At 37.5% G+C, this 27,827-nt stretch overlaps 1 protein-coding gene and 1 pseudogene across 1 annotated transcript in view; one reads left to right on the top strand and one right to left on the bottom strand.

The window, feature by feature from the left end:
• The window catches only part of SLC26A7 (solute carrier family 26 member 7), a 195,610-nt gene that overhangs the window by 41,782 nt on the left and 126,001 nt on the right, over positions 1-27,827 (bottom strand). The window contains exons 7-10 of the mRNA XM_069086668.1: positions 20,076-20,223; positions 19,183-19,296; positions 8,449-8,526; positions 7,509-7,604 (exon numbers count right to left, since the gene is read on the bottom strand). Coding sequence (XP_068942769.1) covers positions 7,509-7,604; positions 8,449-8,526; positions 19,183-19,296; positions 20,076-20,223 — 436 coding nt within the window. The remainder of the gene's footprint in view (positions 1-7,508; positions 7,605-8,448; positions 8,527-19,182; positions 19,297-20,075; positions 20,224-27,827) is intronic.
• LOC138160070 (growth hormone-inducible transmembrane protein pseudogene) lies at positions 25,355-26,634 on the top strand (annotated as a pseudogene).

Genomic DNA, 27,827 nt, shown 5'->3' on the forward strand with positions numbered 1-27,827 from the left:
GATCTATCTCCAGCAAGAACATGACAGGGTGAGAAATGACAGGGTGAGAAAGAAAGAGAAGCCTGGACATCATTTGATTTTTAGGAAAGCTGACAAGAGTGTTGAGTTTTCTAACAGACTTAGACATTCTTGACCTCATTCATAATAACAAAAACAGAAGTGTGGAGGGGAAAAGCCAAAGTACTCACTTTCTCACCTACAGTCACCCTTCTGGATGCTTATCATGGCTTTCCCCCAGTACATTATTATCCAGAACCCAGATATGAAAGAAAACAGATTTGTTGATTCTGAGTATTTGTTGATTCACAGACAATTGCCGAACTCAAAGATTGCCTTGGCAAGCAACTATGAGAAACACAGATTATACAACTGGAATGTTCTCCAAACATAGATGTTGCGTCCAAGATTCATTTAAAAAGAGGGCTTCTTATCCATTTTTATACATAGTTGCAGTAGTTACACAGATAACACATAGTTAGGCAAACAAACTAGCCTATAAATATTGCCTGTAAAGATTACTGTTTCAAACAGCATCATTCTACTTTTTCAAATAGCAATCATTACCTAAGACCATCCAAGTTTTCTAGTTACTGACTATATCAACAAGTTGCCTGAGTCACACAACTGAGTTGATGACAGCAATTCCATTAGTATCATCAGCTCACATTTAAATTGTTCTTTGCTGATCACTGATCAAGAAGCATTTTTCTTGGAACAAATAACTGCAGTCCAAATAGCAATAGGTCACATTTAAATAACACTTAGCCATTTTACAAAGGGTCTTCCTTGGGCCCATCCCTTGAAGTAGATTGCATAAATACCATCCTCGTTTTACAAAGAAGGTTGGAGAATCTGAGAAACTTGACTGAAATGTGATCCTTGAGCTTCAGATTCCAAAACCTGTTGCTCTTTCTTTTTCTTTATACTGGGAGGTCCAATTTTGTCTTTGTATCCACAGCACCTGGCAAGGCGCCTGACATGACAGGTGCTAAATAAATACCTGTTGATTGCTAGGTTGATTCTGAAATTTACTCCCTTTATATATTATATCAGTGAGATGTTTGTTTACCATTCCAACCAATAAGGTGTTATGTAACATGAATTTATTCCACTTTCTCTGATCAAAATCATTACATATGTCAAAATAGTCTCAATTTCATTTGTTGATTTTCCTTACAAGCAAATGTTTAATCACACTAATTAAAATGTATTCATTTTCTTTCTAGTTCTATGACACTTCCATATTCCACAAATATATCAGTTTCTTGCCAAGGGTGAGATTTAGCATACTGGTACATCTATTGTTTCAGTTCTCTTGTAATTTTAAGAGAAAATGATTCAGTGACTGAAATGTCTCAGTCAAATTTACAAATAACAATTATAACTTTGAATGTAAGTGGGATGAACTCACCCATAAAATGGAATGGATAGCAGAATGGATTAAAAATAAGAATACAACAATATGTTGTTTACTAGAAACACATTAAAGAATGAGAGATACACACAGAGTTAACAACAACTTTGTTTTAAGAACAACAGAGCAAATAAGTTTTTTTATTATTATTATAAATACCCAAATTAACTATAAAGGATATATGAAGAAAGTCGCTATCTGCATCTAGAGAAATAACTGATAAATGGAAGTATGTATAGATGTGTATGTATATGTATACACACATATCTATTTGTGTCTAATAGTTACACTATTGTACATAGTAGTTTACAAATTGTACATAGTAGATTTACAACTTCATACACAATCATCTTTTTTATTGCACTATGTTATGGAAGTGCTTTTTTATTCCATAAATTAAGAATAAAATTTTTAAAAAGGCAAAGGCTTAAATACTCCATATTAATTTTCTCATGAAATGGGAAGCTTCCAAGAGCAGAGTTTGACTTCCTCAACCTGTTCCCTTGGCTGGACAGCTGACTAAAATTATGTTTGCTTTCTCTTTCCTAAAAGACACTGCAACAAGTTGCAGAGGTGGGGGATAGGACCTGAGACAGGGAAGGAGCCCCCACAGATGATTTTGGGAAGCCTGTGTGGCCCATAGGACAAGTGGAGAGAAAACTGGGTGCTCCTAATGATGTGACAGGCTTTCATGAGACAAAAGGTATGAAGACTGTAGCACATGGGAGGAGCCTAGAGAGAGGTCCTTGGTTTGACATGGCACCTATGTAAAAATATGACAGGAATAATGAAAGATAATGGAGAAGCTCGGAATATTCTTTGCTGCTGAGAGGAAACCTTGCTGATTGTGACACTGCCGGCTGAAAGCTGTGTAAAAGGACAACCTGCAATTTGGTTGAGAAAACTGCAGAAAATGAGGATTGACAACACTGTAAGGGATTAGAGAATTATTAGCAGAATGTCAAGCTACACTCAACAGGCAGCCCAGGGGGCCATCCATCAATTAATTAACAGGCATTCATTAACCACAGAGAGGTGCACCATTTGAAATTTGGCCACAAGATCCTCCCCACATTTACTGAGCCTCAGTCATGTACTAAGAAGGAAGCCACATTAGACTTGATTGGGAACTCTGCCAAGTATCTGTCTGTAAGTGCCTGATTGTATACAGGCATCAGGAAAAAGGCTGTTCAGTGAGAGACACTGTCATTTTGGGTGAATTCTAGTATCAGCTTGCATTAGTTTACATTGACCCATAAATAAACAACTTCATTCTTTGAGTCTGGGAATACATTGTATTTACAAGGGAAGTTTATAATTATTAAACGAGATATTTATAAAAAGCACTTTGCACAGTACTTAGCACATAGTAGGTAGCTAATAGATTCTTTTTAAAAAGTGTTGGGTAGGCAGAGTAAAGATGGCACAGCAGAAACAGGACTTCCTCGGGGCTCTGGCTTCTACCTACTCCAATTCATGTAAAAGGTGACTCTGAACAAACTTTAGAGCTACAGAACCCACAAAATGACACAGAGAAGCTAACCTCCCACTGAAGACAGCCTGGCAGGCTGGCAGCAAGTGGCCAGCGCAGAGCTCTGGGAGCCTAACCAAGCCCTGCTCCAGCCCAAGGTTTTAGCCTCAGGGAGGCATGAACAGCTATGGGCTGGAGGGACTCCAGATCACCAGCAGCTGTGGTTGTTTCCAGAATTATCAACCCATAGATGCCAAGGACAAAGTGAGACATCAGTGCAGTGGGGACTTTGGGATCCAGTAGTTTGGGAGTGTGGTCGGCCTTTATCCCCTGGGGGGAAAAGCTGCTAAGGTGCTACAGTCTTGCAGCCACTGCCATGTGGCAGCTTCAGCTCCTGGCCTGCAGATTGTAAGGGGACCAAGCGACCAGTCTGAGGGGTAATCACTCTTGCTTTAACCTTCTTGGATCTGGGTTGTGGTCTAGGGTAGAGGTCCTAGGGTGTGCTACCAGCTCGCCAGAGCATGTGGAGGATTCAGAGAAGGCACCTAACTAATACCTTCGCCAGCTGAGAAAACCCCAGCATTTGGAACGAGGCTCCCCTGTCTGGTGGCAGAGTCCTACTGTGGCAAAAAAGCCCAAAAGTCAAGTAATTGAGTGGCAACATGAGCAGGCAAAGGAAGCAAAGCAAGCAGAGCAACCTAACTTTACACTCCTATTTTGGGGACAAAAAGGATCAAAGCATGGAACAGGAGGAAGACAATGAAGTCAGAACTCCTGCACCAAAAGCTTCAAAGAAAAATACGAACTGGTTACAGGCCATAGAGGAGCTTAAGAAGCAGATAAGAGAAGTAGAGGAAAAATTGGGAAGAGAAATGAGAATGATGCAAGAAAATTATGAAATGCGAGTCTGATTGAAGAAAATAACACCTTAAAAAACAGACTAACTCAGATGGCAAAAGAGGCTCAAAAAGGCAATGAGAAGAATGCCTTAAAAAACTGAATTTGCCAGATGGAAAAAGAATTTCAAAAGCTCACTGAAGAGAATAATTCTTTCAGAATTAGATTGGAGCAAATGGAAGCTAGAGACTTTATGAGAAATCAAGATACTATGAAACAGATCCAAACAAATGAAAAAATAGAAGGCAATGTGAAATAATTGGGAAAACCACTGACCTGAAAAATAGATCCAGAAGAGATAATTTAAAGATTATTGGACTAACTGAAAGCCATGATCAAAAAAAGAACCTAGAAATCATCCTTCAAGAAATTCTCAAGGAAAATTGCCCTGATGTTTTAGAACCAGAGAGCAAAGTAGAGGTTCAAAGAATCCACTGATCACCTCCTGAAAAACATCCCAAAAAGAAAACTCCTAGGAATATTATAGCCAGGTTCCGGAATTCCCAGATCAAGGAGAAAATATTACAAGCAGCCAGGAAGAAACAATTTGAATATTGTGGAAACACAATCAGGATAACACAGGATCTGGAAACTTCTACACTGAGGGATTGAAGGGCTTGGAATATGATATTCCAAAGGTCAAGGGAGCTGGGATTAAAACAAAGAATCACCTACCTAGCAAAACTTGAGTATCATGTTTCAGGGGAAAATATGGTCATTCAGTGGAATAGAGGAATTTCAAGCATTCTTGATGAAAAAACCAGAGTTGAATAGAAAATGTGACATTCAGATACAAGAAGCAAGAGAAGCATGAGAAGGTAAACAGGGAAAAGAAGTCATAAGGAACTTACCAAAGTTGAACTATTTACATGCCTACATGAAAAATGATCATTGTAACTTATGAAACTTTTCTCAGTATGAGAATAGTTGAAGGGAATAGAAATATATATATGTATATATGTATATATATGTGTGTGTGTGTGCATGTGCGTGTGTGTATACATACATATATGTCTATATAGGAGGGTATATGGGCATATGAATACATATATGAATATGTGTATATATGTATATACAGGTATACATAGATAGAGGGCACAGAACCAATTTAATAGGAAGGGATGATACTTAAAAGGTGAAATTAAGAGGTGAGAGAGGAATATAATGAGAGGAAATGGGGAGAGACAGAATGAGGTAAACTATCTCATATAGAAGAGGCAAGGGAAAATGGTTACAATGGAGGGCAACAACAGGAAGGCAAAAGGGAACGGGTCAATCTTACTCTCATTGAATTTGGCTTAGGGAGGGAATGACATACACAATAAATAGGGTATCTCACCCTACAGGAGAGTAGGGGGGAAGGGGATTAGAGGGGGGATGATGGAAGGGAAGGCAGGCTGGGGGGGAGGGAATTTGGAAGCACCCACTTTTGAAGAGGGACAGGATCAAAGTAGAGAATGGAACAAGTGGGAGGTGGGATAGGAGGGAGGGAAATATAGTTAGTCTTTTACAATATATCCACTATGGAAATGTTTTGCATAGCTACACATGTACAACCAATATTGAATTGCTTATCTTCTCAGTAAGGATGGGTGACAAAGGAGGAAGGGAACGAATCTGGAATTCAAAGCTTTAAAATCAAATGTTTAAAATATATATGTATATACTATTATTAATATTATTTTACATGTAACTGGGAAATAAGATACACAGGGACTGGGGCATAGAGATCCACCGGAAAATCGGAGGGGGTATGGGAGAAGCTATGGGAGAGATCAGATTGAAGGGAGGGGTATCCAGTGGGATCGCTATTTTGGGGTGGTGGGTTAGGGGAAAAACAGGGAGAAAATTTTTAACTCAAAATCTTTCAGAAATGAATGATGTAAACTAGAAATTAATAAAGCATTTGATAAAATAAAAAGTATTAGGTATAACACACTATGCTGTTAGATAAGAGGAAACTTCCAGATTATCTGGGAGCAGGAAATGAAACAAGCATGCCAAAGCATAAAGCAGACCTTTGTGACAAGTGAGAGCCACTGATCCAAGAGTCATGCTTTTGTCAACAAACCTTTGGTCCTCCTCTCTCTAAGACGTGGCTAATAATAATAATACCTACTACCTTTTCACACAGAGGATGTCAACGAAGGAAAGGAATCAGACTGGACCTGTGATTTCATCATTAGAGAAAATTTCCTCTACTAATACAGGTGGGTACCTTCTCTGTAGCTTAGTGAGTTGCCTAGAAGAGAGGTTTCAAATACCAACCACATAAGGCCCACAATACTCCTGAGGGTGGCTGGAACCAGATTAAAATGTAATTGGGGAATATAACAAAGTAAATACAAATACAACAGAAGATAGATAATGTTAGTATATGGCTTTCTAAGTCAATATATGGCCTACAGGGATCCTTATGTATGGTTTCTTGTTGTTCAGTCCTATCTAACACTTCATGACCCCATTTGGGATTAGTTTTTGTGTTTTGTGGGTTTTTTGGCAAAGATACCTGGAGTGATTTGACATTTCCTTCTCCAGTGGATTAAGGCAAACAGAGGTTAAGTGACTTGCCCAAAGTGATAAAGCTAATGAGAATCTGAGACCAGATTTGAACTCAGGTCTTGCTGACTCCAGACCTAGTGTTCTATTTGCAGAGCCACCTTGCTGAGTCCTATGCATGGTTTAGTGGCTCTCATTTCCATTGGAGTTTAACACCATCAGAGCATTGAGAGGTTATGCAGGTTCATACAAGTATGTGTCAGAGGCAAGACTTAAACCCAGGCCTTCTCAGATCTGAGGCAGATTTCAATCCGTTATGCATCACTCACTACCTTTCATGTGAATGAGAGGTAGATAAAGCTAATTTTGTTTTGTTATGTTTTGCTTTGGTTTTTTTTCCCCCCAGTGGTACATACATTCTGTTACTGTGATATTGCTACCTGAATTCCTTATTCTGTAATCAAATTTATAACTTCAATATAAAACTGCCAAATAGGGTTCTACATTCAGATTAACCTTAATAGCAGGCAGATAAAAAAGGATATTTTCTTTGGTTACTGTCTATGAGGCAGCATTGTATACTAGGTGGTGAAAAGAGTCACAAAGTACTGGGTTCTTGAATTCTGCCCTAGGATTAGTGGCTGTGTGACCCTGGGCAATTCATTTAACCTCACTGGGCCTCAAGTTTCCTCAGGGGGCTGAAATTCATGACCTTAAAGTGCTCTTCAAGCTCTAAATCTATATCTTCTGGTGCTCCATTCAAAAGACTGTCCACAAAAGTTTTTGTATTTGTTTTCTGTTAAATGGGTAAATAGTTGAATCACCATTCATGGAGCACACATTCTTTAGCAGTTAAAGCAGAACTTTGCCATGTGCTATTGATGATTTCATTTCTATTGGCATTCACTTCTTTGATGCACTGATTCCAGAATTAATTCACAAAGCAAACTGGATATTCCTATTCCTTTGAATTAGCTAGAATTTTTTAAAGCTCTTAAACCACATGTTACCCATTAAAATTTGCCAGAATTCAATCTGCATTTCTTCTAAAGGCAATGTACATTTATAGGCTATTATTGAGTACCTGAAAAAAAATCCTAGTAGTTTATAAAATACTTATATCTTATTTCAGTAAATTCATTTTCTGGACAAAGAAGTATCAAACCCTTCATTGTAAGACATGTATTTAAGCTTAAGGAAAAAAAAGGTCAATTAAATTTCACTTACCCAATCTATTTTATCCACATTCCAATATTTTTTTAAGTCCCGGAACTGTATTAGCATCCCTTTCAGTCCCACAACAATGATACTTGCAAGGACACACTAGAAAATGTTTTTAAAAATTAGTAATAAAAATTAGTACTTCTTCCAAGTTATATACACATATTTATATATTTTTCATAAATAATGCTTATTTTAGATAGATAGATGGATAGAAGAATGGATAGAGAGATAGATAACCATTATGTTGAAGGAGCAGTTGCTTAAAATGATCGATCAATAATGAGCCTTTTCCTTCCATTAGGAAGTAACATATTAACCTAATCTCCTATCCTATGAAATTCATGATTAGTATCATTCGGTAAAATAAGAGATTAACAAGTAAAATAAGATCACCAAACTGGAAGGTACATTGAGATATCCCCAACTCCTGACTTTTCACTAAGTATGTAAGAATAAAACTATATAGAATATCACTTGATGCAAATGAAAAATAATAGAAATAATATACACAAGTGCACAATTTTTTACTCAGAAGGTGTTTTAATAGACTTATGAGAAATATTTAATATTTTTTTACTCATATAGCTTAGCATTTCCTACTATTTTGCTAAAAATACACTTAACAAATGCCCTCAAAGGAAATTGTGATATTATTATTTACATTTCACAAATGAGAAAATTATAGCAATTAATTAGAAGAAACCTCTCCAGAACCCTGGATTGTACCAGGATTGTCATTTGCATCACTGAGATGTGTTAGTCTGTACAGGGCAGTTTGAAAATTTGCCAACAAGATTACAGTGTATTGTGTGTAAATATATTTCAAGGATGAAAAGAGATTATCCTATTCTCTCTCTCAACCTCACTAGTCAAGATAATGAGGCTATTCATAAAGAGACATAACAATACAAATTCTCATTTTAAAGCAAAAATCATACTATACCATGGGCAACCAGTAAAGTAATGGCACTACTGCATAGATGACGATCAGGACCAAAATACAAGATATTAGGCAAGCCACCTGAAATAAACAACAAACGTATAGACATTTGAAAGAATTTTTCAGAACGTTTTTCAGTAACTATGGCAAAACAAGGTATCGCTAGCTTTGTTTGACTAGAACTTAATTTTTAGAACTGTTAGGTTCTTGGCAACCTGCCAGAGAGGTAGTGTGGCATAGTGTAAAGAATACTAGAGCAGGCCTCTGAAGCATCCTTGATTCATCCACTTCTGCCACTTCAAGAGCTATGAGAACATAAGCAAATCATTTAAAGTCCCATTAAAATTTATTTTGTTTTTGGAAGGAACAGTTCCTTTCCTCCCCTTCCTTCTCTTCTCCTCTCCTCTCTTCTCTTTTCTTTGTGTCATACTTAATAAATGCTTTTTGACTAACTGACTGGTATAGACTGTTTCCTTCCTTGTAAATTAGGGATGGTGGCAGCTAGATGGGGCAGTGGATAGAATGCCAGCCCCGGGGTTGGGAAGATTCCTCTTCCTGAGTTCAAATCTGGCCTCAGACACTTATTAGCTATGTGATCCTGGGCAAGTCACTTAACCCTCTTTGCCTCATTTTTCTCATCTATAAAATGAGCTGGAGAAGGAAATGGCAAACCACTCCAGTATCTTTGCCGAGAAAACCCCAAATGGGGTCATGACATGTCAGGTACAACTGAAAATGACAAAAATAGGGATAATAATTTCTATAGTAACTTGTTCACATGGTTGGTCAGGATCACAGAATCACAGATTTAGAAAGAGAAGGGACCTGAGAGGTCCTCTAAGTCCAACAAACTCATTTTTATGCACGGGGAAACTGAGACCCATTGATGTTAAATTATTTGTTCAAAGTCAAAAGACTAACAAGGGCTGGAATTCAAACTCTAGTCCTTTGAGTCTAAATCTAGCATTCGTTCAAATGATATTGATTGTCAAACTTTTAATCACTCTATAAATGTCAGCTGTTATCACATATGAAAAAGGAGAAATAACTGGCAAACTGGAACACTCAGATACTGACACTGACAAAATACAAGAGTTATATAGCATCTTTCTGAAAGATAATGGGCAAAGATCACTCAGAATGAGAAGACATAAAGAGATTCTGCAAATTTCTTAAGCATGACAATTGGCCACAGTTCTGATTTAGATTTTGTAAGGATAATAAGGATATTGTAAGGCTTAGAAAAGGTCATTTAAAATCATGTCAAGTTCACTGGACATAAAAAAGTAGATTTTTATAGAAAGATGAAAAGAAGATGCTGAGATGCTGTGCTGAAGATGGCTGGAACAAGTACCAAGGGACCAGAAAACTTCATCAGATGATGTTCCCCACCACATGAGACTAGACTTCTGAATCTTTAAGGGACAATCGATTGTTCATTATTGTTTTCCTTTGGGTCTCTATATTTGTCCCCCCTCCCTTCCCATATTTCCTTAAAGGTGAGATAGATGAAGGGAAGAATTCATATGGGAAAGAAAGTGAGGAAGTATTGATTAGTTTTGAGAAAGATGTGGAAACAAAAAAAAATGATAAAAAAAAAAGCAGGAGTGGGGCGGCTAGGTGGTGCAGTGAATAGAGCACCAGCCCTGGAGTCAGGAGGACCTGAGTTCAAATTTGACCTCAGACACTTAACACAAAAACTAGCTGTGTAACCTTGGGCAAGTCACTTAACCACAACTGCCCTCCAAAAATTTAAAAAAACAAAAACAGGAAGGACAGCAAGAGATGAACCGAACTTTTGTTTCCACAGAAAATATGTAATATACTATTAGTCATGTATTTGCTGGGGAAGGTAGGGAAAAACAGATTGTAGAGAGGGAATCTTGGGAATGTTGATTCCTACTTCACTTGACAACCCTGATTATTAGAATATCTAAAGGCCTACAACTCTTTCCTTGTACTTTAGATAGAATCTACAATTCCAAAGGCCAGAGGAGAATTTCATTCCACAATGCTGTTTTAAATGTTAGGACTCTTCTTATGTTAATGGATAAGGAAACTTATAAAGTCCAGGGTTCTGCCTCTTATCAATTAAAGGTATTCCTTTAAAAGAACTCATGACTTCTTGTTCTTTTACTACCTACGTAAGGCATAAAAAAAAAAGAGAGAGAGAGAAATGTAAGCAGGAATAGAACCCACAGGAGGGTGGAGTTTAGGTGTCTTTCAGATAGGTTATGAACCCTGAAGTGCCTAGCCAATGGGAGGCAGATGGGAAATTCAAACTGGAAACAGAGCACATAAGCCTTGTATTTGTCTGAAGAAAGCATACTCCTTTAGGGAAATACCCATTCATCCAGGGAAATGAATGTAAAAATAAATAAAATAGAACTTTCCTGGCTTCACAATGAGTATTATTCTTTCTAGAAGTGAGTTGTAAAGTTAGAAAAAATACCTCAACAAGATCATAGATCCCTCTAAGTATCTTTTATTTATGAAGCTACCAAGATGATATATAAAGAGGAGCACAGATTTGGAGCAGTGACTTTCTACAGTGAAAAATATTTAAGTAAATTTTTCAGAACATAGCAGGGTAAATAGAGGGCGAGCCTTGGAGCCTTTGGCTTCATTAGTAATCCAATCCAACACCACTCAGTGACCATTTATTAACTATAAACAAGGCACTGAGCTAGATGTTGGGGAAATAAGGAAAAGGAAACAGAATCAGGGGCCATTTCAGCATAGCAATTCAATTTAATTCAATAAACACCTATTAAGCACCTGTAGACTGCAGACACAGGTCTAGATACTGAGGTGAATATAAAGTTAAGATAAAACAGAGCTCCTTCCCTGAAGGTGTTTACAATCTAGCAGCTCACTAAGCAACCACTGTAATTGGTGGCACAAAACTCCTTTGATGGTGAGGGTGGGAAGAGTCTACCCAGTCTTCCATCTTCAAGTCACTTTGATACACACACAGATACATACATACACATGCATGCACACACACATACATATATGCTATATTAGAGAGGCACCTGAATGCCTCTATATGCGTGTGTATGTGTGTATAACACACATGCATATTTGGACAAGATCTATGATACCCTATCTTTGGGAAGCTCCTGCTATAGAAACTCCTTCCATTCCTACAGAATGAATGTTTGAATTTATAAAGCATTTATTAAGCATTTACTATACACAAAGCACTGAGATAAGCTCTGGGGATACAAAGAGAAAAGGAGGACAGTTCCCACTTTCAAGGAGACAACATATAAGGAAATTTTCCACTGAAAATCAAATGGAAAAGTCCCATAGTTCTTAGAGTACAATGGCAAAGCATGTGCCAAAGTCTCACTGAGAATGGTAAGAGACTTATCTGCCCTTGATCAGACAACTAGCATGTGTAGGAAGTAGACTCAGAAGTCAAGTCTCCCTGGCCCTTTAACTACCCTGCCATGGTGCCTTTCACTCCCTTGGACATGAAGTGGAAGATCAACCAGGCTAGAAATTCTGAGGAATGTTAGGTGCCAAAGAGAAGGCACTCTGCACTACTAAATCATTTCTATATTAAAATCATATGGGAGGAATTTATGTTTTGGTGCTTTCATATGGTGTGAATTTTTGCTTAGACCATAAATACAACAACCAATATATCATGAGAGTTCAGTGGTTGAGCAAATGAGTAAGGCTTATGCATTCCACTGGGATGACATGGCAAAAAATAAATTCAGACACAGGCTACTGGTGGGAAATCAATGTTCCTATGCAAACCAAAGAGCACAGACATAAGTATATTAGAAGATAGGGGTCAGGAATGAATGAGTTATGTAGAATGCACACATGTGCAACTTTCATTCAGGAAATATATCAGATAAATTTGAACCCCAAAAAATAACCACCCAAAATGTGAAACCTGCTCAAAATCTTAGAATCCATCTAAATCAACTCCCTTAAATGACAGGTGAGAAAATTGATGCTCAGAGTGGTTATGTGACCCATCCAAAATAATAGCTAGTTCAAGCACTTTGCTTCCAAAATAATCCATCACTGTCATCATGTTCATAAGCTGAATAACATTAAAATGGAACCACGATGAATGATACAGACTAGCATCTCTAATTAACATAGTGCTTTATTTGGAATATAAAGTCCAAGACATGTGGATCTACACTGTTTAACAGACTATAAATGGGGAGTGAAAATTGTTTCTATGGAAAAGGTAACTGAACCTGGGTTCAAGTGATCACTTTACCATTAGTGGCTTGATCAACTCTGATGTGGTATAAGGGAATAAGCATTGGATTGGGGGTTAAAAGACCTAAGTTGAAGTCCCAGTTCTAGCTGTAGAACTTATTATACCTCCTTGGGTAAGTCATTGACCTCCCTCCCCCACCCCCCATGAGTCTGAATAAAATAGAGATAATAATGCTTGAACTGCTTCCTTCAGGGAATTTTCTGTGATGAACTAAGACATAAAATACTTCTAAAATCAAAATGAAATATAAATATTAGCGATTATTACAAAGCTCCAAATGAGCTAGACCATGGGAGCAAACAATTTGAGACAGCAAGCTTAACCCTGCCACAAATTCACTGGCCTGACCTTCCTTTGCTCTTGGCCACAACATTGTGACATCAGTATATCTATGCTGCCAAAAGTCTCTTAGAGGTCTTGCCCTGTGCAGCTACTTCCAAGTCATGGAATACCCTTCATAATATCATGTTCTTGCCTATTAAAGTTTCATGCTTCTTTGTTCCAATTCACTCTTCTAGAAAGCTTGGGAACCTAAGAGCTAAAATGACTGTCCCTCTTTCAATGATCATAGAATCTAGGGGCTCGAAGAAACCTTGGTGATTACATATTCCAACCTGCCCATTTTACAAGAGTGATCAACCCAAAATTGTAGCAGGATACAAGTTCAAATCAACAAATATAATTTATTTATAAAGAACTTACTATCCCAATGCACTGCCCCAGGAGCTAGAGATACAAAGACAGAAATGAAAACAATGATAGCCCTCAAGTAGGTAAATTCAGCATAGATGGAAGATGCACTTAATGCCTATATCAGCTCCATTTATAGGAATTATTCATTTACTGAAGAGTAACATCAACTAGACAACCTGTTGATTACTTTCTCCTATAGCTCTTGTCCATACAGAGAAAGTCACAATGGCAGTAGAGATTGACAGAGAGTCAGGGAATGGGAAAGAAGAGCCCATACTATCCTGACTTCTTATTTTTTTCTCCAGAGATGGAAATAACCTGTCAAATTGTCCATGCATTACAAAGCAAATGGAGATCATATAATTTTGAAAACAATAAAGTGTAAGGGTCCTTTTTGAAATTTTCTTCTAGAACCAAAATTCCCAACTATCCCAACATCCTTCAGCACTTTAAAATGTCATATAATTATGACAATATACAGAGCATTAATGTTTGCCAAGAACCATGTGAGGTAGGTATTACAATTATTCTTTTTTTATTTTATAGATTTTATAGATGAGGAAATCAAGGTTCAGTGATATTAATTCTCTTGCCCAGGACTGCACAATTAGTATATGTCTGAATAAATCTGACTCCAAGTACAGCACTCTAAGCCTTTTACCATGTTGTTTTACAGACAATGGCCAAGGAAGAAAAAATATTTTTTTCTAAGTCAGGTTGTCTGAGTGATTTGGGGCAAGTGATACAGTCTCTAAATGTCATTTTTATCATCTATAAAACAAGGGGGTTGATTTAGATGACTTTTTGAAGTAAGTTCCAGGTCTAGATGTATGATCCTAAGATCAAACCTGCTAATTTTCAAGGTTTAGTCCCACATAAATGATCACAAAATAGTTCATGCTTTCCTCTTGTTAAATACTGAGAAGTATTTATTATATAAAGCTATCTGTGGTTTTCAGTGAGCACAGAGTAAATGTTATTATTATCTAAATGTGTAAGGCTTCAGAGAAGACTAATGTGTTCTATCCCAACTGGCCCATTAAGGATCTGGGTCTATCAAGTAGGGAGCTCAACTTATCTCCACAGCAAAGGCAATCTCAGGGTATGTACAACGAGAGGCAGAAGTTTGATGATAACTACACAAGAGGGGAATCCCAGAATCCCAGAGTGGGACCTGATCTTAAAGGCCAATCCCCTCATTTACAGGTGAGGAATGGGTGGTCCAGAAAAATTATAACACCTGCTTGACCAAGAACACCTACAGCAGTCAAGTGGTCATTATTACTACTTGACATAATTTGTATAGGGTCAAAGATCAACCATCAGCCTCATGCATGCGAGAGAAGCTTGCTCATTTGGCCAGTGTATAGTCTCTCCATGAGGCTAAAAAAGGGTTTAAGCCAGACAGTGGTCCAGACATAAAGTCATAGGTCAACAACAGCAGAATGGAGAGAACAGAATCCAAAGCAGAACTTCCTGAATTTGAGAGCTTCGGGCACCATGCTTCAGTTACCCCCTAGCCACCATAACTTCCCATTTGTGTTGCCATGTATGATAACAACCATACATTATCACTTAGCTTGATGAACTGTTATTGAAGCCTTCCCTGACCCCTCTTTTCCAGTGCTTTCCTGATTTTAATTATTTCCAATTTATCTTGTATGCAGCTTGCTTTGCATATATTTGTTTGCAAGATGTCTCTCCCATTAGATGTAAGTTCCTTGAGGGCAGGAATCATCTTTTGCCTTCTTTGCATCCCCAGTGCTTCTCATGGTACCTGGCACATAGTAGCTGCTTAGTAAATGTTGACTGATGGACTGAATGACTGAAAACAGTGGCAGGCACTGTATTCCTGTTCAGGCACCTGAGTAAAGTGATCATTTTTGGCATTTTGCTCTAGGATCCTTTAGGTTTATGTCTAAATAGCTTCATATTTTCTAGGGCTTTTTGGCTACATGCAACTTTTGACCTTATGAAAGATAATGCCTTTTTAGGGATTGTTATTATATTTATGTCACATAGAAAAGTGGTTCCATCTGAAACAGCATCTCTTAAATAGGACCTTTAAATTTTGGCTTGTCTCCTCCAAACCATGTGAGCTATCAGGATACCCATATAATCTTAATAGCTATGTGATGTTAAAAGGTCTGAAATGACTACCATGGGAAAGCATGCTAGATCTGGGTACGGACACAGAGTTGGATTCTTTCTCCATTTGACTGGATGGGAACTGTCATAGATTATAGGTCATCTCAGAAAGCTACATAAGATATAAATGCAGCTTATTATCAGACTTTTATGCTAGAACAGTGTTTTGTCCAGTTTTTTTAACTACTTCCAGGACCTAATAGGCAAAAAAAATAATGAAGAAAGTTCTTTTTCAAAATGCTTGGCAAGATTCTTATGTTTTAACCATTCAAATTCAAGGGTTTTTTATCCCCTCATATTCCTTACTAGCTATAAACTATTCACCTTTCCTTACCACGTTTTCTAATTTGCTCAAATGTATGCTGGACTAAAAAGGAGAAGAGCTTCTGGGAATCAGCCTAGCATAATAACAGCTGGCATTCATATAACACCTTAAGCTTTGCAAAACACTTTATATACATATACTGTCATTTGAACTTTACAACAAACCTATGAAGCAGGAACTACATGTATTATTATTCCAATTTTTCAGCTAATCAACGTTCAGAAATATTAAATGACTTGCCCATGGTCTTGCAGATTTAAAACAGGATTTGAATTCAGGTCTTCCTCACCCCAAATCTAGCACTCAGTTTACTATGCCACAGTACCTTTCTCACAGGAATGGAGAAATTAGAGAAGAAAAATTCCTTAGAGAATATTTGATCCAAAAACCTTATTTGAAAAAATTAAGACTGAAAGATTTTAGTGACTTGCCTCAAATCATTAGGCCAGAGAAAGGCAAAAGAGAGACTAGACCTCTGATTTCTGACTCTCAGTCAAGTGGTGTTTCCACTACATCCCCCTGAAGAATATCATTGTCTGTCATACACCAAAGAGCACCAATCACCACTTCAGTTATATACCATTAACTGTGAACTCACCATCCCCAAAAGCACAGAATCTACACACAAGGGAGGGAAGTCTCCCTGTGACACAACACAAGGTGAGTACTTCATGAGACGTATTTCCTGGCAAATACCCAAATTTGTTAGGATATTTGAGTATACTGGGTTCTAAGTTTAAGTTTGGGATACTAGAGCTGTATTTATAGTCAAACAGGTTTTAGTGAAATAATAACATGTTGGCTCTTTAGAATCATGAAAACAGTAACTGGTTGAGTGACTGAGTTTTTCCATTTTTTGGCTGATCAGGCACAGTCACAGACCACAGTTATTTGCCGACTTACAGTAAAATAATCTTCCACTAATGTCCCACTTTGATGCCTTAGTACAGAGTGGTACTGACCCTCTTTTCCTCAAAATCTAAGCCAGGAGCAAGCAAACTATTTCAGGTTCTACTAAGCTTGGCATACTTTGAATAGGGTTTGTAATAAATATAGCTTGTTTCAAGTTGGAAAATAAAACAATGCATTTAATTTGTTTTCCATTACACATAAAAAATACATGCCATGTAGCAACAGGTAGTCATGCTCAGGGGATGTTATTAAGAGGTTACTAATTCACCAACCACTTATTAAATGCACTTACTAGATGCAAAGCAATATGCTACAAGTTCGACCCCAGTTAGAAATGTTATTGTTCCTGTTTTTGTTATTTTTACTATTATTCTAAACGTTTACATCACATTTTTGTTTAAATATAGTCTGTGAAAACAAATTTTAAGGACTTAAAAGAGAATTTCACTTTACTTTTAAAAAATGAATAACTGGAATTATTCTAGATTATTAACTGGCAGAATCATGACAGGTTTTTTTAATCTCCAATGGACCACTAGAGGGAGCTTTGATTATAACAATTAAGTAGCATTTTAGTCTAAAGGAGAGTTTTCATTTTTGTCTGTAATTATCAGCTTAAATGTTATTGGTAAACGCTTATAAGAAAGAAGAGTCATTCTTATGGGGACAATTTATAAAAGAGGATGAAGTTTAAGCATGTTCAGAACTCACAAAGAGGCTGCTCAATATAATCTCAACGGCTAACATCCAGATTCTATCCCCACAACTTTTTTGAAAGACAGTTCTCCAAGGTCGCCAACTACCTTGCCCCAAGAATGCCTTAGAGAATATGGAAGGGCTGAGGTGTCACCAAAGAAAAAGCTGTTGTTTAACTTGTGACATAGTCACCTATGCCCAGTCCTTTGCCTTATTCAGTTGTTAAGATCTCAGGCAGTTTACAGGCTAGTCTAATACATAACTTTTCCATGGAGACAGCTAACATGGCAGATGCAAATATCATTACAAAGAGAAATTACCTAAGTAACTAAATTCCCTAGAACTGCCACTGTTCTGCTACAAAGAGGCTTCACTGTAATCTTTTAATGCAAACTCCTCAACAACCACAATATGAAGGACAAGTCTAAGACTAGTCCAGATGTTTAGCAACCTTATTTTTCTAGGCTTCCTACAAATAGCTTCAATGTGGAAGACAAGGAGGTGTCTGTATTAAGGCAATGGCAACAGCTGCTATCCAACAGGATCCTATGCAATTCCCTGACTATGGTAACATCAATGACCCATCATCAAGCCAAGTGCTTCATCTATTGATCTCTCTTCAGTATTTGGCACTATCATACATTTCTCTTCCTTGAGGACCTCTATACTCCTGTATACTGACTCTGATTTCTCCTGGATCTCTCCCTTGACCCATCTTTTTTGTGCTGTTTCACTGTGTGCCCTTCTTTCTTCCACCTTCTGGGTGCAAACACCAACCAATGCTCTTTCTCTGGTCTGTTTTCTCTTTTCTCCCTAAACCCATTCCTTTGTCAATCATATCCACTTGGATGACTTCAATTAATTCTCTATGCAGCTAACTTACAAAGCATTTCCAATACCAACCCCTCTCCTGAGATCTAGTTCCACATTTTCAGCACCCCAAACTCTAAATACCCCAAAGAGAATCCATTGTCTTCCTTTCTAGACCTACTGCTCTTCTTAATTTACACATTTCTTTTTTAAAAAGCACTGTAATTAATTCTTCTAGTCACCTAGGCATAAAGCAGGGCCAGTCACCCTGGGCACCTTGGAATAGGTCTCCTCTCCTATCTTTTTCCTTACCTCTCAGATTCTCTATGACTGCTATGGTAAAACAGAAAATCCTCAGCTGGCATCGAAGGTCCTTTACAAACTGTACTCCACTTACCTTTCCAGTCTTATTTCATATTACTTGTCATCTCAAATGCTTTATTCTTATCGCACAACATTTTATCTCCTTCATCCGGAGTCTTTACATGCATATAGAATGTAAGGTATAGAATACATTGTTTCCTCATCACTTGCACATGCAAACCCTAGTTTCCTTATACATACATTGGTTGCCACCTCTCTCACCAGGCCTGCTCTGAGATACCCCTTCCCCACCTCACCAATCGTTAACCAATTGTTAATTTCCTCTTGAAATTATTTTGTATGACTTTGTATGTAGTTTGCATTTACTTTTATACATGTGTGTCATGCCCCCTCCCAGCAGAATACAAGCCCCTTGAAGGCAGGACTGGCACAGTGCCCCTTGTACATAGTAGGCACTTAATAAAGGCTCATTGAATTAAATTGACTAAATATTTGTGGCACATTAAATCAAATCCCCAGGTTGCAGCTCCTGGCACAGGACACTGTTGTCTCTCCTTTTCTCCTGTTGGGTTACCTGTGTCTTTGATCCAGTGCTATAGAGGCCTGCTGTTCTCCCCATTGCTGCAGCACTCGGTATACAAAAGAAAAAGGAGGGAATGACATTGCTGAGGCCATGAGCCAAAAACTCCTGCAAAGTTAAAAAGAGAATATGCAACTTAGCAGTCACAGGAAACCAGTTAAAGACACATTAACAACCTCGATAAATAGCATTGGGGGACCACTTTTCAAAGCACAATGCTAAAGTCAGGACTTTCTGTTTGGGGAAATCTCTGAAGGTTTCAGCCTTAATCTGGAGGCAGAACTGTCCCTTGACAGCCTGCTGGAAAAATGTCTCCTGACTATAACTGTTCTTACAGCTGGAAACAAGACACACAGTTTAATATGACTGAATAAACATTGACTGAGCAATGACTTACTGTGTGTAATGTCCTGGGCTAAGCCCAGCTCGGGGCTTGGTACCTGCCTCCCAGAGCTCACCTCAGAGGGAGCACATTACAAAGTGTCATGTGGGAGAGGTACAGAAAAGACACCATAAGAGTCCAAAGGAAGGAGGTGGCCACACTAGCAGCTGAGACGGGGTTTGATTGGTGCCTTAAGGCCGGGGGAGGAATTCAACTGGTGAAGAAGTTAAAAGAGGATGAGCATTACATGCTGAGGCCTGGGAAGAGTAAGGGGAAGGAAGGCTAGACAGCTAGGGCATCACCTTGTTGAGAGTAAGGGGCTAAATGACCCTCCTGTCAGAGGCATACTGACTTAGAAAACCGCTTGAGAGTTTCTCAGGTCACAAGTATGGAACTTCTGATGTAAGTCATTAATATAAATATGGCAATTAGGAGAACAGACAGGATTTTAGGGAAAGAGGCTGAGTTCTGGGTTGGGATATCTGTAGGATGAGAAGTACTTTACCTGGTTGTCATCAACTGAATATTTGAATTTTTTGGCAGAACCTTGGGCAAGGGCTAACGAGGCTACATAGCCAACTAGTGCAACTCCAAATGCTTCAGTGACAACTTCTGAAAGGATATTCATCGGGGGTGCCCTGGGTGAAGGAATTCTGCAGAAAGAAAAAGCAGAGTGCTGTCATTAGCCACAGTTTAAATCCAGCAATTCCTTCTAATCAAATCGATTTACATAATGATCCTGTGGCTTACCAAAGGCAATTAAAATATATTACCACGAGAAATTTAAGTAGTATTGTCCTCAAAAACTATTTTCTTGATTTAAACATATTTTTGTGATAGAAAAAGGGCATAAAAATTACATTGTAGCTCAAATTACAAATCAACATGAAGTCATGAAGTCCCTACTATGTGCAAGACACTCTGTTAGGCACTAGAAATACTGAAGCAAAACCTATAAACAGTCCCTGACCTTAAGGAGTATATATTTTATTAAGGAATTTATATTTTATATAAATTAGGGAGAATACACTCTGTACACAGATAAGTAAATATAAAGTCTATACAAAGTACTTCCATCAGCAGGAGGGCACTCAGAATTGGGAAGAAGGATTAGGAAAAATCTAATGACAGAGATAGCACCCCAAGCCACTGCCTTGACAAGTCTTTAAGTGAGGAAGGGTGGGGAGGATCCAGCAGATGTGGGTTACAATTCTGGCTCTGCCACCTACCTGCTGGAAGATTTCGAGAGGTTCTATGAAACTCTCCAGGCTTCAGCTTTCTCACGTATTGTTGTTGTTAAGTTCCAGTTGTGTCTAACTCTCTGTGACTCCATGTGGGGCTTTCTTGGCAGAGATACTGGACTGGTTTGCCATGTCCTTCTCCAGCTCATTTTAACAGAGGAGGAAACTGAAGCAAACAGGGTTAAGTGATTTGCCTAAGGCATATAGCTAGTAGGTGTCTGAGGCCAGATTTGAACTCACGAAGATGAATCTTTCTATGGTTCTAGGTCCAGTGCTCTATCCACTGTTAACACGTTGCTGCCCTTGTATTTTCACCATAACATGGGGATAATGCCTACATCAGAGAGTTCTTGTGAGGATCAAATGAAATGAAGTATGTGAGACCATTGTGTAAGCCAGAAAGTGCTAGTAAGTATAGAGAATATTATTAAAAAGCATTTAAGTATAGAGAATATTATTAAAAAGCAATTATGGTAAAACCTCAAACACTCTCAAGGAATTCCCTAATTTGTTGTTTGTTTGTTTGTTTTTTATCTGAAGAGTAGCAATTCCATGTTGTTGTTGTTTTCTGTTATAACTTAAACCTTCCAAAATATTTGCATAGGCTAATTTGGACTTCATTCCTTCCTTTGAGCATGGAAGTGCTAAATCTTGTGTATCTCCTTATTCAATCCATTGTTAAGTCTTTAATAAAATCATGATTTTTAACTCAAAGTATTGTTGTTGAGTGGTTTTCAGTCGTGTCTGATACTTTTTGACCCCATTTGGGGTTTTCCTGTCAAAGATACTAGAGTGGTTTTGCCATTTCCTTCTCCAGCTCATTTTACAGATGAGGAACTGAGATCAACAGGGTTAAATGACTTGCCCAGAGTCACACAGTTTGATTTGAACTTGGGAAGTCTTCCTGACTTCAGGCCTGTAAATCTATCCCACTAAGCCACCTAGATGATGAATACTGAGGTAGATATCTATCAACCTGTCATGAATAAGGAGGTCTGCTAATTACACAAAGAATGCATCTGAGATATGAAAAAAAGTCCCAAGTTTTCTCAGACCTGATGATGGACACCTATATCTGGTGATTAAAATGTAGACAAATTATGCAACTAGAAGAAGCCAGAAATCATTGGTAAAGAATAGGAAGTCATGGTCAATGAACTTAAGCCACTGGGGGCATAGGTGGCATTTTTATCACTGCTGCAAAATGGGGGTGGGGGAAGACAGCTAAATTAAGAAAGCAAAAGTTGGTTAAGAAAATAGTCTCAGTTTCCACATCTAAAAAGATAAAGATAAGATTAAATGATCTCTAATATTCCCTCCAAGTTCAAATCTATGATCTTATATTCTCAAAATGTCTTGGAATGGGATTTGGATTTCAGTGCCATGGCTTAAAATGAAGGAATATAGCCATCAGTCCACAAGCACTGAATAAGCAGCCACTATATTGCAAGAACTTCTTAGGTGCTGGTATTAACTGTAGAACAATAATGGGGTATGTTTAGGAAGCAAAATTTGTAGTCATTAAAACTGCCTTAAAACTTAAAATATAGGGGGAGATAAACTATGTGGATGTGGATGTGTATACCAGATAAGAAACTATAAAGAGTAGTAGATATGAAATAAGGAAAATTAAAAGATCAGACCAATAATCCATGAGAGGAAATATAAAAAAGGGCAATAATAAAACCTGTAGCATCAGATATCTATGTACTAATGAACATTCTCTGAGTAGTAAATTAACTGAATGAAAAATCTTCATCCAATGCAGAGAATTGTACTTTAAAGATGTCTTTGAGATTTGGTATTCACTGAGGTACAATGTGACTTATAACTGGAATATGGTTACTGAAAGTTATAATTTATTTAATAGTAACAGAATGCATTGTATATTAAAAATATATACTCATATATATATATATGTATGCAAGAGCTTGAGTAAGTAAATATTATAGAAAGCAACTGGATGAGAAACAATGGAAGAAGCAATCAAATGTAGTAGGAATATATATGCTACAGACTGCTGAGCCAAAAGTAGAAAATGGATGAATTGTAAAAAAAATACAACAAAATTTGCCAGGATGTACCATATACTTTAGCTCTTTCTTTGCTAAAAGCAAAGATAATCCATAAATTCTTGACTTGTCTTAACAGTAATCTAATTACTTAAAATGTAATATATATATATATATCAAATAGGAAAAATTTGTTTTTGAATAATCAATAACAAGATCCTTAGAAGGAGACCACTCCATTTTTAATTTCATAATAGGTTAAGGAGGAGAAAGCTGAGCAAAATTTGACATGCAAACAAGATTTTTAGGATGGATTTGAAAGAGTTCAGACAAAGAATAGGTAAGATGTCATGGCTTAAATTTCTATATGGGATTTTGGCACAAAACAGTTGAATTGCTCTTAAAACTATGATAATACAAGCACATATGATTCTGATGATAGAGAAAAGGCATAAAGAGAATGACATAAATGCTCAGAGATCATTAGCCAACTTGGATTTCAAAATATTTGTACAGGAGATGGAAGTTAGGACTGCTAATTGAGAATGAATATTAGCAAGTGACAGCATCCTGTAAGTGGTGCTTAAAACTTAAAAAAAAAAAAAAGCTAATGTTGGCGATTAGTGCCAATAATAGCGAAAAGCAATTTTAAGCTATGTTGGAGGCAAGAATCAGGTTTTTTTTTTAAAAAGGGGAGTGGGGTAAGAGTGAAGTATGATAGGAATAGATGATAGAGAGAAAGCAGAACTATTCACTTCTTATGTTTTCTCTACAAAAGAGAATGATTTTCAGGAAAGCAAAGATAGAACAAAAAAGATAACAGATTTGATACCCAAAAGAAATGAGATGTTAAAAAAGCACCAAACTGTACCCATCTAGATGAATTTACCCAACTTTGGGTAATGTTAACCTCAGTAACACTATTGATGATCCATTGAAAAATCTCATGAAGAAAAGCAGAGGTACCACAAGACTAAAGACAGACAAATATCCTAATTTCCCCCCAAAAGGGCAAAAGGTAATTTTTTTAACTCTAGGCTGGCATAGTTGATTTCCATTCATGGCAAAAATTAAAATAATATTATCAAAAGAAGATAGCTTGTGAGTATTTGGAAAGAAAAGCAGTTAGTTATCATTAAGAGCCAATTGAGTTCAATAAGAAGAGTTCATACTAGACAAAACTCATTTCCTTTTTTGACAAGATTAGTTGACTCAATCTGGTGAATATTATAAACAGTGTGCCTGGATTTCAGGAAAGTATTTGAAAACAATTCTTTTAGACAAGATGGAAAGATGTGGACTAGATGATAGAATATTTAAGTGGATGCAAAACTTATTGATTATTGGATTCCAAGCAAAACAAGAGTTTGGCTTTCTAAAACATAACAGTTTTCATGACTAAAGTTAAGTCACTTAAATTCTCAATGATCAAGCAATTTTCTAAGACCAAATTTTAGAAAAGTTGCCAATTTGAATTGGTAGAGCTCTCCAGACTGATAAAAGTATAGGTCATAATGCTGAAAGAAATAGACATAAATTGGCATTCCCACATAGTATTTGATAGGTCAACATAACAGCTATAACATAAATAAATGTGTTAAAATAAATACAAAGGTAAGGCAGTGCCAAGAAGGTAGTTTAAATCCCCATGTGCAATATTAACCTTCTCACTGGAGAGCCTATAAATTATTTGAAAGAGCTGAGGATGTTTTTTTGTTTTGTTTTGTTTTTTCCCCAGAGAAGTCTTAAAGTAAGATAGGGGGAGCACAATAGTTATCTTCAGGTATCTGAAGAGCTGTCCACTCAATCATAACTGTTCCACAGGCCATAAAGGGGAGAAATAGAAATAAAGTATTAAAGGTAGAATGAACTGTCCTGGTAGGTAATGAGCTCCCACATCATTGTAGGTGTTCAGAGGCTGGATGGCCTCTAAAGAGGTCAAGTATGCTATATAGGAGATTCTTTTTCACATATTAGTTGGACTAGATGGTCTCTGAAGGACCCTTCCAACTTTTTAGATTGTAGTACTCAAACATTCATTATATTACTTCTGTTGAATGGGTATTGTTTTCCTTATATATAATCAAGCATTTACAAATATCTTCTCCTGGCCCACCCAATTTTAAGTAAAAAAAAAAATGTGACACATTTCCAGGTCTTCTTAACTTCAGAAATTCTTTCTTTTTAAGCTACTAAATGTTGGGCCCTGTAGCCCCTCTTTGGGTCTCAGGCAGCCTCTCTAAGTTCAGGTCTGACATAACAGGATTCAGAGCAATCAGCAATATGTGCTGATCTCATCTGTAGTCAGGGCACCCTAACCTCTAGGAAGTGCCAAGGCACCCAGATTGTGTGCTGTCACACAATTTACCCTGTTCCCTTGAGATTAAATCTCGGGGACTAAGGGTAAATACGCAGGAGTACACAAGCTGTTCTGGACACAGCCTCCCTGTTCTCTGATTGCCCCCCCCACCTTCCCTCAAGAGCTGTCCATGAGCTCTGCAAGTGTACTTTGGGGATTTAAGGGCTGAAGCATGACGGGGCGAGGAGAAGAGATGTAACAACACTCCTGTCCCACCAATAAAGCCATGCCTCTTTCCATTTCCACTGGCTCGACTTCTCCTTTATGTGAACACGTAGGATGTAGCCATATTGCACACTGAACACCTGGGAAAGGTAAGACTCAGCTAGAAACCCAAGGATCACTACAACTAAAACCATTTTTTTAAATAAATGGCAAACAGGGTGGAGGTAGAGGAGGAGAGCAGAGCAGAGTGTTTGTACCTCTGACCAGATCGGAAAGCCAGATATGCTGCTGAACTGACCCAGCATTTCAGAAATAATCTGTGAACCTGTTGTAACACCATGCTGGCAGCAAGGTTTATGTGTCTCCAGACCCTGATTCTAACTTCCTCAGTTCAACACCCTGGACTCATGCAGACTTCTCATGTTCTGAGGAATTCCATTCTTAAGACAGATTAATGGCTCTTGTGATCCTAAGAGGGGCTATGCCACCAAATCAAGAATTGGGGTCTGATGTGGAAAAATTGGCCAACAAATTAAGGAAGCAACATTCAAACCATCTGCAGAAAGATTGTTTAAAATTGATCAGATGGGAAGATGGTTTGTTGCTGGAGGAGCTGCTACTGATCTTGAAGCACTCTGCTTCTATAGCCTGGAAATGTCAAATGAGAAAGGAACTATTGAAAAAGCAGTAATTTGGCCATAGGATGTGATGCCACCTATGTATATTTCACAGGGAGTGCTGGTTTAACAGCATTGTCTGAATTAGCAGTTAGCTGATCATCTGTTTTAAAGACCTTTATGACGAAAGGCTCTTGGTTGACAATTGGAGTTAAGTTTTGAAGTCATGACTGGAGCTGGAATGCTGGTTCAGTCAACAACATATGAATGGAGCCCAGGTCTAAAATATCATGCTTGGATGTTCCCTCCTGGTGTTATGGGTACAGTGGTGGCCCCTCTGATTCTCAAAGCTCTTTGGTACACAGCAGACATTGTGGGTGGCCTCTCTACTGTAGCCATGTGTGCTCCAAGTGAAAAATTTCTAAACATGGAAGCAGCACTGGGAGTGCTGTTTTTGTTTCTTCTCTGGGATCTATGTTTCTATCACCTACCACTGTACTTGGTAGTAGTCTTTATTCTGTGGTAATGTATGGTGGGTTATTTTTTTATCATGTTCCTTCTATATGATACCCAAAAAGTCATCGGGAATGCAGAAGTAGCACCAATGCTACTAAATATCTTTATGCAAGTAGCCACCATGCTAGCAACTGGGAGCAACAGGAAGAAATGAACCGATTGCATTTTGAACCATCCAAACTTCATCAGATACTCTTGCTTGTGTTCTTGGTGTGTATACTTATTAAATCATTCCTTGTACAAGCAGCTTTGGCTGAAGTCAGAAGTTCAGAGTCACTGCAGCATGGTTACGATATTCCAGTATAATGTAATGCTTCAAGTTCTACCTTTCTTGGGAATTAATTTAGCACCTCTGTTACAAATAAGCACCTTAACTTTCCAGTTTTCATCTTTGATTAATTGCTAATGGAAAAGGATCAAACTTTTAAGTACCACCACTTCATTTCAAAATTCTGCTGGTTGTCCAGATTTTTACTTGCTCCATAATATTATTTAACAAAGACTCTTAGTATCATCCAAAAAGGAGTGAAATGTGTACAAGAGAGAGCCCCAGGATTGATGGGGAGGATCTGTCTCTAGTTTCAGATTCATCAGTAAAGTGTTTAAGTGATTGCCATTTGATAACTGGCAACAGATAGGGTTTATCTCATCTAGATATTGGTATATAGCTGTCTTTAACATAATTAGCATCCATCTGATATTATCAGGGCTAAACATATATCCTAAAAAGAAAGCCAAGTACCATTGTGACAATACCTTTGAAATATCAATGTAATACTCATATTTCAAGTATAGGAAAGGTACTTCGGCTATTCACCCAGTATCAGAATGTCAACCTCCCCTGACTATTTCTACCATAGTTTATATTTGTAAGTTCTGATTTTGAATCATCTAGAGCTATTTATTTTGAGACATATTTTGCTTTAAAGTTAAAGCTTTAAAAGTATTAAGTAGGTTGCCCATTACAACCTTCGTACAGTAGCATATTGATACATAGAGATAAAGCTTTCTCAACATAGGTCAAAGATTGTGGCTTATCTTTGTCTTTTATTTTTCAAAGAGTTCCTGTTTGTCATTTAGGATGTGGAATCATTTTCCTTTCCAGCACTATCAGAGATCAATGTTATTGCATCCCTCCCTATTAAATGCTAAAATTAGATGCCAAATTATTTCTGTCTTCATAAAATATTGTTTTTATTCATGTTAATTTTTCCATAGACTTTCTCCTCAGTTCATTATTAATTTAGAAACAACTTCTTTGTAAGTAAAGCTCATACATTTATGATAATAAGTAATTTTTGGAAGTTTTTCAATGAATGAAATTGAGTCTATAAAATTATTGCAATG

Source organism: Petaurus breviceps, unplaced genomic scaffold (assembly GCF_028583685.1).
Source record: "Petaurus breviceps papuanus isolate PSGF00001 unplaced genomic scaffold, PetGlider_PUasm1.0 179, whole genome shotgun sequence".
NCBI lineage: Eukaryota > Metazoa > Chordata > Mammalia > Diprotodontia > Petauridae > Petaurus > Petaurus breviceps.